At 37.1% G+C, this 12,132-nt stretch overlaps 1 protein-coding gene across 1 annotated transcript; it reads left to right on the forward strand.

The window, feature by feature from the left end:
- The first annotated feature begins 836 nt into the window (after positions 1-836).
- On the forward strand, positions 837-2,452 carry LOC133879052 (uncharacterized). Its single transcript, XM_062317603.1, has 4 exons — positions 837-840; positions 1,165-1,653; positions 1,759-1,905; positions 2,223-2,452. Exons 1-4 carry the CDS (start codon positions 837-839, stop codon positions 2,450-2,452), a joined length of 870 nt encoding a protein of 289 aa, XP_062173587.1.
- Positions 2,453-12,132: the final 9,680 nt, after the last annotated feature.

Genomic DNA, 12,132 nt, shown 5'->3' on the forward strand with positions numbered 1-12,132 from the left:
AAGAGTACGAATATACATATAAGCACATCCTCATTACCATACCCAGGTGATGTCGGACATCACAATCACCCCTTCTTGAAACCCAACATTCTCGTTAGCGACTCTCATGGCATCATCACATTCCTGGCGTCCCACAAGTGCCCACTGGCGACTCTCATGGGCTTTTGCATGTTCCCTCATGGGCTCTGATCCTTTCAGACTTATTTACTTGGTAAATAAGCTTGTGAGGCACTTGGAAGTTAAGTATCAGGTAATTTATTTCTTAGAGGGTTACAACCTTCTTCAAGTGACTTGTCTAGTCTCATACTAAGCCCTACAAACCAATCTCTCACAAAACTCTCCATGGAATTTCTCTAAAATTTTGTATTCCTAAGAGATGTGAAACTCTGGATAGAAAGTAGTCTTTAAAGAGAAAACTGCAAGTTTGTGGCGGTGGCGTCCGGACACGTTAAGTGAGCATTTGAACATCCCTACAAACAGGATGTTTCTAGAACCCATCGGTCCGAACATGTCCTTTGTCCATCCTGAGACCATTGAACCCGAGAAGGTATGTTTGCGCAGCCGTCTGGACTGTTCAATTATCTGACACTTTCTGGAATGGCCTTTTCATATGGCTCTCCAGATTCTGCTTCTCTCTGTCCGTATGCCTAGCTTTATACTTGTCTTCTTTTAGCAGCATCTTCATCTTCTTTGAATGCAATTTGCGTACAAGTTACCTCAATATCCCCAAAACATAAAATATTGGTTTGGCCACCGAATGAGCCAATCTATTAAACCTAACACCCAACATTGAGTTGGGATACCTCCAACCTGTTCGATAAGTCCATTTCCAAGCAATGGGTACATCTTCAGTGGATCCATTTATGAGACACCTTTTAGCTCCGAGCACTCTCCTCGAAATACCTTGTTCTTGAGCAGCCCCATCAACTCACCTTATGGGCGGTTGGTCCCCTGCAAGTTCACCGAGAGGAAGACCGCAAGTTCTGGCCAAGAACAGCCTACATTACTTCTCTATTCGGCACTCCGCTCTCCTTTTGACATTAAACCAAACCTTCCACCATGTTAACGGGGAAAGGGGGATGGGGGAGGGTAGAACTTGATTGGTAGTATTGGTATGCATCAGTAACCGGACTCATACTCATTTTACTCTACATGGCTTGGCAGAGGCAGACAGTATAAACAACGACCTCCTTCAGTATGAGCCCTTACGTACGGCCATCAACAATGGTGATTGGGTTTCTGCAAACGATTTCCTTAGCCGCCACGAAGATGCAAAGAGTGCAAAAATTTCAGTCAATGGACGTTCTGTTCTTCACGTGACTGCCCTTGCAGGACATACGAAAATTGTGGAGAAGTTAGTGGAGTTAATGTCAGCAGAGGAATTAGAAATAAAAGACGACGACGGTTTGACAGCTCTAGCTCAGGCTGCTGTTCTACAAAGTACTTATCGGATGGTAGATTGCATGATTACGAAGAACACTCATTTGCTTGACCTCCCAGACAATTTGAATCGTATTCCAGTTGTAATGGCTCTCGAGTATGGAAACATTGAAGTAGCTCGCTATCTCTACTCTGTCTCTCTGCCATATCAAACATTAAGTGACAGCGATGCTTCCACGCTTCTTACCCTGTTCATGCGTTTCAAAAAATTTGGTAAATATTCTTTCTTCTTTCAATTCGTCCGATGCTTTGAAATATAGCATATTAATTTCCCATTTGTTAATTAAATATTGTCTCTACCGTCAACACGTACAATAGATATTGCCTTGCACTTGCTCCAGCGTTGCCCAGGTTCTGCTATTGTTCCAAACCAGTTCGATTTCCCTTTGGCCACATTGGCTTGGATGTCTTCTGCCTTCCCGAGTGGGAACCAGCTGGTGTTTTGGACAAACTGGATCTACTCCTGTAAGCAATTATATCATTTCTCTTTCTTAGAGCATTATTAGCAGCTTCTCTACAAGGGATCTGTTCCCTAAATTTTAGGGAAAATTTTAAGAAAGTCAAAAAAACTATTCCACAGCAGCTTCCCTACAATTATCCCTTCCCTAGGAAGTGAACAGTGCTTCTCAATGCATTGGGAAGTATTGTTCACCTCCCATTCAATATTATACTCATAAAAATTTTTTCTCTCTCCTCCCACAGTCCTCGACAAGGGCTGCTGACTTGCTTCGTCTTCTTCCGTCTTCATCTTCTTCCATGAAAATTGTTCAACCCTGCCACAGATAAACGTAGATTGAAGCCTGTCCACACAGATCTTCACCGTAGGCTAGAGATCTTCCGGCGAAATGCTCTTGATTTATCTCCGTCGAGAAGCTCTCCCTCCGTTGAACACGACTCCGCCACCTCCAGCTCCAACAACCCAGAGCTAGCCTCAGACAGAGGAGGATCCCCACCCGGAGTTGTTCTCACCAAGGCAAGGACATCCGGTCACAGCCAGCACTGCCGCCCCTAGAAGGACACCGGAAAAAGCTGAAGAAGAAGTTGAACCAGAAGCCTCCACCGAAACCATCCCATACCCTGCCGAAATCAAATAAGCCTTGAAAGCCTGACCTGCGGAACTCCCGGAATTAACCGCAGCAGCCGTACTAGACAAAGCAGAAAAGCACGCCGGAAAAGGAGCAGACGAGAAGCCCAACGATTCCGGCGCCGAAAAACCCAACCTGAAAGTACAGAACCAATACCCACAGCGGACGGCTTGGTGGATGGCTCAGCTGCGTGGTAGGCAGAGATGCGAGTGGGTTGGTGGTGGTTTCGGTGTGACAGAGTTTGGGTGAGAACGGAGAAGATGAGACAAGGAGAGAGAGAAGAAAAGAGATGAATAAAAAAAAAATTAAAGTAAAAAGTAAAAAATAATATTTTAAGGATATAGGGAAAAATGATGGGAAGCTGCTGTAAGGTATTTTTTGATAGGGAAGTAAAAAGTAGTTTTGTTCCCTATATCTATGAAAAATTGATGGGAAGGGAAGGAAAGCTGCTAGGAATGCTCTTATTTAGCTCCCTTTGGGAATGGCACAAAGTTACTGGGAATCTGATCCTGACAGACAAATGGATGGTCAGAATTTGTACGAAGAGAGTAATTTTCAGCCCCTCCAATTTCTCACACATCACAGTATCTATATCTGCAACTTGCCTAAGCGTGAAACGTACGACACATTTACTTGCTTATTTGAGTCGAAGTAATTGGATTTGATACTACTGTTTAATTATTTGTTTTGTGACGATAATGGGATGGTCTAATTGTACGTATGCAAATTGTGTTTGGTCACTGTCCTAGTGTGCTTTTCTTAATTCAGCAGGTTTTAACCATTATTTTTAGCATATTATGTTGCTATAAACACTAAAGGAGTAAAAGCATTAGTTTTAGCATATAATGTTGCTTGTGTAGTTTGACAAATAGGTGGTGTAATAATTTAATCTGTGGACATGCTTGATTGTGGAAAATAAGTTATTTTAAGCCATTTTCTATGTTATGATCGAATATGTGCAGCAATGTTTATTTGGGGTTGTTTTGTATTTGATTGTTGTTATCTGTTGGAGCAGAGAAACTATTATCTCTCTCTCTTTCTCTCTTTGACATTACGCACGTTATTATCAATTATTGATGATGGAGCTACAAGATGAGGCTTGTTTAAGTGTTTTCTATAAAAAACATATACACCTTTTTTATTTTTATTGTTTTTGGTAGATTTGGGTATATTAAGTATTAACAAGTAAAAAAAAATTTGGTTATACGTACTGATATTCGAGTATAACCAATTTTTTAATTATTAAACCATTACTGGCATTTAAAAAAAAAAAAAAAAAAAGAAAAAAAGGCCGAAATATGTACAACGTACTTTTGACACTTACATGTGCTACCATTGTCGACATTTTTGGTAAAGTCGCCTTTTACAATGAGGTATAAACAAACGCTAGTAAATGATAAATTAACAGCATTTTTATATACTCTCAAAACTTTGTCGGCGTATACCTAGCTATATGCCGGTTAATAAACGCCGTTGATTTATCGACGTTTTAATTTTAAATGCTGAAATGAGAAAAAGAAGAAAGAAGATAGGTGTTTGAGGAGCATGGAGGCTCCACGCCTCTCTCCTTTCAATGGCGTTTCTCTCTTAGTCCTTCTAAGGCTATGGAGGTTTTTTGTTTTTTTTCCCTGGCTTAGATTTAGTGGAGCTTTTGTTCTCCTAGTCTTTTTAAGGATATGGAGCTTGGGGTTTCCTAGTCATTTTAGGACTATGGAGCTTCGTGTTTTTTCTTGTTTTTGGTTTCTTCAGGCAAGAAGGCTAACATAAGACGTCTCGTAGGGAAGCTGCCTCTCCATCCGTGTCGCTGGAAAAAGTTTGGCTGAGCGTTCTTCTGCTACATTTACTTTTGAGGCCAGATTTATGTTTTTCCGCCGGTTCTTGCTAGACACGAGTAATTTTTCTTTCGACGTCGACTTGTATTGGGTGCTTTCTATAGTTGTTTTTTTATCTATTTTTTTAGAGTAGTTTTTTAAAATCTGTCTATTAAATTTGCAGATTTTATTGGACTTTTTATAGCTTGTTAGCTAGATCAGTCATCTTTTCTTTATTATGGGTGCTTTATTGTTTAAAGAATAGTTCAAACATCTGTCCTTATAATATTTATTTATTTGTAGGCAGCACCCAAGTCAAATTTTTCTAGCTTAGTGTGTAAGGTGTCGATGTGCCTCTATTCACTGTATTTGCCTTTGGATCTCTTCAAATTAATGCATAGTAGCTCCGGTTAAAAATAAAAATGTTGAAATAGATGTTACTGCCTTTAATAACCGATAAAATGAAAAATAAAATTCCAACAAATTTCAAACCTTTTATCGGCCTTTTTGTGTATACGCCGACATAGGTGTATAACCACACTACGTTTTTCGGTGTTTATTTATGTCTGGAAAAGAACGATTGCGTTGAAATTTATTTCTTGGCATTTTCAGGTGAATAGGCGGCCTTATAAGCTCCTTCTTCTTTTCAAGAGACAGGCCATTTTGAAGAAATGTGCTGGATTCAACTTGTAAGACTGTCTGTGTCTACCTCTTCCTCTCAATTTAGTTTCGATGTGTTGTGACTTCATCCCATTTCCCCTTCCTCCTATTCTATCAAAAAAAAAAAAAAAAAAAAAGAGAAGTGTGTGTGTTGTCCCACATCGGTGAAGAAAGTAGAGTGAGGCAGCCTTATAAGCTCCTTCCTCTCTTCAAGAGATAGGCCATTTTGAAGAGATGTGCTGGATTCAGCTTGTAAGACTGTCTGCGTGTAATAACCCTGACCCCCTTTTGAGGGTAGAATAGTCTTTACGACCTATGAGAATGGATAACTAGATGGGAATAATAAACACCTGATTTTTACATATGAATTTTTAACTCTTGTTATTAAATAATCGCTTCTATATTTTATTATAGCATCTGCTTTTAAATTTAATGAATTTATATCAACTTAAGTCCCACTTTTATATTATATATTTATATTAAAATATAAGTACCAGATTTTATGTTTTTATTTAATTTTATTATCATAAAAAAAAAAAAAAATACTTGTTTTAATACATAAAACCCTAGCCGTCAAAGAGTGAAACCCTACTCATATATAATTTAGCAGACGCCTTATTTCTCTTCCTCACTGTTTTCTAGCCGCACCCCTTTACACTTGCGCAGCCTTCAACCCTTAGACAAGGTACCGTCTTATCTCTTACGTTTCTCTTCTTCTTTAGTTCTTCCTCTTTCTGTAGAATCGTAGCATGTACTGACATGTTAAGTGATTTATTATATTTTGTCCTATTGTCTTTCATTTAATTGCTTTACCTTTTTATGAGTTTTATTATATTTCATGTCAAAAGAACAATGAGGTAGAACTTTGACCTTTCCTCTTGAATATGAAAACGTACAGCCCTCGTCCTTCTAACTATTTGTTTTATCTCCTCTCTTCTCTTTCTTTGCTAGGAAACATGATGGGACCATATCACCTTTGTCCTTGTCTCTTACCTCTTTTTATTCACAAGAAATATTATTTTATACACCTAACATCTTAATCTTTATTTTATTTTTATTTTTTCTTTTTTTTCTACTTCAATTCACTGAGAAGACAGCCCCTGTTTAAAACGTTCATAACCTATCAAGTTTCTTTGCCCTACTGTCGTCAAGTCGGGTACTCAAACACAGAACGTTTTTCCAGGAAAAAAAAATATATATTATTGATTTGGTTGCTTTCTTTTCTATCCTCTTATTGTCGGTACAGGTCCTAAATTACTTCTATTATTTTTCTCCCTCTACTCCTCTACCCCAATGACCTTATAATAAACCCCTCTTAACACAACTGTATTTGATTTTAGTTATTCTAATTCTGCCCCACAGAAAAATAAATACGTTTTTTTTTATCCAAGTGTTTTTTAAAAGTCCTTGTTAATTGCTTTAAAAGTTATGGGGCCTTTTTAATAAATTATTTTGAATAGATGTAAAGTTTGGTAATACATGAATTTATCAAATTTTATGACTATAATAGAGAATATTTCTTATGACAATTGCCTTTTATTGAACTGCATTTTTTTTTATCAATAAAAGAAAATGAATTAGTACTCATTTAATGATTTAAGTATGATTCGAGTAATGTCGTTAAATGTGCCTAGGGAATCCATTCTTAGTAGGTTAGCAAGGCGAACCTTAGTGATGTTAGTGCGTCATTTAGTGAATAGCATATGGTATTAATTTATTTAAACCTGTATCAGGTGATTAACTAGTCATCGAGATATTCCAGCTACGTATTTCGCCCAGAGATGTAAGGTATCCTCTACCCCTTCTCAAATTGTTTTATGTCATATTACTTTATCATTTTATTAGCATATTTGAAATTAATTGTTCTTGTTCTGTATTTCAAATTATATTGACGCATAAATGACTGTTTTAAAAATAGTTTTGAGATAAAAGTTGTCGGTATAAATGTTATTCTTGAAATCACAGTTTTAAGAGAAGCTTTGGTTATAAAGAATTTTCTAATTTTTAGTAAATTGCTTAGTTCCCGAGACGGGAAATTACAGCCTTTTGAAATTAATGAGAAAATGAGAGCAAAAACCCTCCCTACACGTTGCCTTCAGAGTTATCAAAGGAATAAGAATAATTTATGAGAATAAGATTTTTTTCAAAGGAGGCACGTGTGTAGAGAAAATTATTATTTTGGCCCCAAAGATATTCACAGAGATCTACAGAGTTTAAGCTCGGTACCGTTGCTTGGACGGAAGCACAACTGCTGAAGGACTTAGAGAAGGCGGAATCCATCCCTATGTCATACTAAGTGCACTTCAATTAATTACCTGACGGGGCAAGGCCTGTGGCCACAGTTTACCTGCCTGAGGTTGCAGTAGACCGCACAACCTTAGTACACAGGGCGTAATAGTGTACATGGGCCATAAATATGAGAAGTTTATTTATCAACCAATAATTTTATGCTTCATGAAAAATGCCGAATTTATATTATGGAAATTTCTGATTTCAAGTGTTTTTTTAATACTCGTTTTGAAGAAAATGAATTTAACTCAACCGTTTTATGGTTGAGGGTTACCTTACTGAGCATTTCTCGCTCACCCCTTATTTTGTTTTGTTTTCAGGTTATGAGTAGAGAGACCTAGGCGGCCGGGATGGGATCTAGGCTAGCACTAGGATATTATTTTTCTGTTACCTCAATAAGTGCACTCGCACAATAAATCCAGTTTTCCTTTGCATTTTCATTTATAGTATCAAACAGTATTACTCTTTTTGAAATAAACGTTTCCGCATTTATTAAAGCTCTGAGTTTTAAAATTATTATTATTATTATTTTCTTTATTTAATTCAGCATATTAGCTAGGTTATTTGGCAGACCTTACGAATCTTTGCAGTTCGGTGTATGAAAATGGACGAACCTAACCCTTAGCGGTTTGGGGGCGTTACACTGCGTCTACCTCTTCCTCTCAATTCAGTTCCGATGTGTTGTGACTTCATCCCATTTCTCCTTCCCCCTATTCTATCAAAAAAGAAAAGAAAAGGAGAAGTGTGTGTGTGTGTGTGTGTGTGTGTTGTCCCACATCGGTGAGGAAAGTAGAGTGAGGCAGCCTTATAAACTCCTTCATCTCTTCAAGAGATAGGCCCTTTTGAAGAGATGTGCTGGATTCAGCTTGTAAGACTGTTTGCGTCTACTTTTTCCTCTCAATTCAGTTCCGATGTGTTATGACTTCATCCCATTTCCTTTTCCCCCTATTCTATCAAAAAAAAAAAAAAAGTTGTTTTGAAACTATTTGTGTAACACCCCGGTCCCATATTGGGAAGAGATGAATAGTTCACAGAGTGAGTAGTTTATAAAGATACTCATGGGTGTTAAGTCCCACATTGCCTAGTTACTAGGTGAAACTGGGCTTTATAATGGATTCTTGGAAAAGCTTCAAATTGACTAGTCCTTTTGGAGTGATAGCGCAGATGTGGCTAGCGCTTTTTCTTGGGTCGTTACAAATGGTATCAAAGCCACCTAGTAACGCCAGGTCATGTGGTACTAGAGCACCGCATGACATGGCCCTAACGGGGACGTCAGGGGTTTAAGGGGAGGAGTTTGTAACACCCCGGTCCCATATTGGGAAGAGATGAATAGTTCACAAAGTGAGTAGTTTATAAAGATACTCATGGGTATTAAATTTTACATTGCCTAGTTACTAGGTGAAACTGAGCTTTATAATGGATTCTTGGAAAAGCTTCTAATTGACTAGTCCTTTTGGAGTGATAGCGCAGATGTGGCTAGCGCTTGTAACGACCCAAGAAAAAGCGCTAGCCACATCTGCGCTATCACTCCAAAAGGACTAGTCAATTTGGAGCTTCTCTAGAATCTATTATAAAGCCCAGTTTCACCTAATAACTAGGCAATGTGGGACTTAGCACCCATGAATATCTTTATAAATCACTCCCTGTATGTGAACTATTCATCTCTTCCCAATATGGGATCGGGGCGTTACAAACTCCCCCCCTTAAACCCCTGACGTCCTCGTCATGGCCATGTCATGCAGTGCTCCAGTACCACACGACCTAGCGTTACTAGGTGGCTCTGATACCATTTGTAATGATCTAAGGAAAAGCGCTAGCCACATCTGTGTTATCACCTCAAAAGGACTAGTCAATTTGGAACTTCCCTAGAATCCATTATAAAGCTCAGTTTCACCTAATAACTAGGCAATGTAGGACTTAGCACCCATGAATATCTTTATAAACCACTCCCCATATGTGAATTATTCATCTCTTCCCAATATGGAATCGGGGTGTTACAATTTGTAATTGGATACTCACATTTGTGTTAATTACTACATAAATAAAAATAAAAAATCTTGTAAAAGTTTGAATTAAAATTATTTAAAATCACCTATGAGACATGCCATTTGACCCATGTCACGGGCCGGAATATCGGTTGCAGGCTATGATACGTACTAGCTATGATAGCTTGATGAGGCAAAAGTAATAGCAGAAAAGATAAAAAGAATTCATTGGTCTCCGACGCAAGCAAACTCCTAAAGAAAAAGTGATTCTTGCTACGAGAGGCAAGCATAATGGCTTCCCTTTATTTTCCCTTTCATATTCTCTATTTATTGTCTCTTGCCTCGGTAATTTGAACTAAGCTTAAAAAGAAGGAGGAGGAAAAAGAAGACAAGTTTCGTGGTTCTGCCATGTGCCAAACCTTGTTCCTCTGTCGGGTGAAGTGTGAAGACAAGAATAAGGAGAGCTCTTCCAAAGACAGTAATTAAGTAACGATTTACTTTTTTTAATCATGTTCTAAAACATTTTTATATATATTCTCATTTTTACCATTCACAGGACAAACACGATTTTGAGCGACTTATGTGAAGTCCATTCACTACCCTTTTCTTCTTTTCTTCTCTCTCTCTCTTTTTTTTTTTTTTTTTTTTTTTTTTTTTTTTTTTTTTTTTTTTTTTTTTTTTTTTTTTTTCTTTTTTCTATTTATTTTTTATTTTGGGTGTTATGCAATTTTTGCGAAGAACAATTAAAATATCATTAGGTATGAATGTAATTGCTTGTAGCGAAAAATTGAGCAGCTCAAATTCATTACTGAAGAATGCAACTTCCCATCCGTAATTGTTAAGTATGTAAAAGTTCATGGGCCTTACTCACTCTCAAAAAACGCCTTGATGGAAAATGAGTGTTCATGGCTTATAAAGTCTACAAGACAATGATCTCTTAGCAATGTGGGACACTTTAACACGCCCCCTCACGTGTGGCATTTTTGGCCAAACACCTATTTAACAATAGGATGGAAAGGCCTATCATTGTTAAAAAAACCTGCTCTAATACCATGTAAAAGTTCATGGGCCTTACTCACTCTCAAAAGATGCCCTGAGAGAGGAGAGATGTCCATGGCTTATAAAGTCTACAAGACAAGGATCTCTTAGCAATGTGGGACACTTTAACAAAGTATTGATTAAACGATTAAATTTACTCATTCTTATCAGTTTAATTAAGCTTTTGAGATAAGTGGTAATTTAACATGTTATCATAGTTAAAAATCCTAAGTTCAAACCTTATTTAAATCATTCAGCCCATTTCAATTAGATATTCTACGTGTTGTGCCTCATATATTAAAAAGTTACTTTGAGACCATATGTGAGGGGGAGTGTTAAGTATTGTAAGGTTCAACTCCCATGCCTTCGCCGGGGGGGGGGGGGGGGGGGGTCCCAAGTATTTGACCTCTTGCTGCTCGAAAGCCCATATGTGAGGGGGTGTGTTAAGTATTGTAAGGTTCAACTCCCATGCCTTCGCGCACCGGGGCCCGGGGGGGGGGTGACCCAAGTATTTGACCTCTTGCTGCTCGAAAACACATTTGCTTCTTTTCACATATATTTGCCGCTCCTCTAGAATAGTTAAATAGCTCTAACATGCTCCATATTTTTTGATGTTTTAGTTTAACTCTATTAATCATATATTGTGGTTTTAGTTAATGGCTATCTTGATTCCTTTAATGTCCCCCTGTGTTTCTATTTTGCCTGGATGCGAATGGGTTGATGGGTCGTAGAATCATTTACCAGTTAATTTTTCTTGGGGTGTTTCAAAAACAATCATGGTCAGTGGGTTAATAATAGAGAAGAGATCACTACCAAAAAAAAGGGGGCTTTTTGAGCCGTTTTTGTTAGAGACGTTTTAAAAAAGCTGCTCTAATTTGAGCCGTTTAAATAAAAACGGCTCTAAATAATTTTGAGTCATTTTTATTAAAGCGGCTCAAATTAGAGTTATTTTAACTAAAACGACTCTAATTAGAGCTATTTTTTTAAAACGGCTCTAATTAATTTGAGCCATTTTAACAAAAAAATGTTCTAATTAGAGCTGTTTTAATAAAAACAATTCGAAATGGAGCCGTTTTGATCAAAATGGCTCTAATTGCAGCCGTTTAAACAAAAAAAAATGTCTCAAATTAAAGCCGTTTAAACATGGTGAAAAGGACTATAGCAATATGAACATAGTCCATGGGGTGTTGGAATGACTCCCCACATGAACTAAATTAATAAAAGAAAATAACAAAAGAAAATAAAAACAAAATTTAAAACAAAAAAAAAAATAAAGAAATAAAGAAACTATTTTTAAAAAAAATAAATAAATAAATAAATAATAATAATAAAATAAAAACAGAAAAGAATCAAGTTAAATTTTCAATCTTTAAAACTTAATAACATAACAGTTTGCAGTCCCCGGCAACGACGCTAAAAATTGATGTGGTCGTTTTGTGTACAAAAATATCAATAATAAAATTACCACTCGCAATAATACGAATCCTTATAGGATAGGGCTATGTTAAGGATGTCCAACCTCAAGGACTGTGTAGGAATTGCTATCAAGTTTTTCAAGATTAAATATGACTTAATTTAAAATATGTTTGATTTTTGTTTTCTAAAAATAAATGCATAAAAGTAAAAGGCATAAATTTAAAGAGAGTATGGATGAGATAAAGAATAAGGGATTAATTTCACCACTCACCGCATAACAATGGTCAATAATAAATTAACAAGAAAAATTCATACTATGCATGATATAGGACTCGTCTCACTCGAGTAGTTAAGAAATTACTTCTAAAGAATAAGTATAATCCATCTTCAGTTGGCACGGACAGTCCA

The sequence above is a fragment of the Alnus glutinosa genome, chromosome 10 (genome assembly GCF_958979055.1).
Source record: "Alnus glutinosa chromosome 10, dhAlnGlut1.1, whole genome shotgun sequence".
NCBI lineage: Eukaryota > Viridiplantae > Streptophyta > Magnoliopsida > Fagales > Betulaceae > Alnus > Alnus glutinosa.

Bases quoted from the DNA above. Each gene is read 5' to 3' on its own strand.
- LOC133879052 (XM_062317603.1), top strand. The intron at 1,654-1,758 runs GTAAATATTCTT...CACGTACAATAG, and splicing joins CATGCGTTTCAAAAAATTTG to ATATTGCCTTGCACTTGCTC. The intron at 1,906-2,222 runs GTAAGCAATTAT...ACCCTGCCACAG, and splicing joins GACAAACTGGATCTACTCCT to ATAAACGTAGATTGAAGCCT.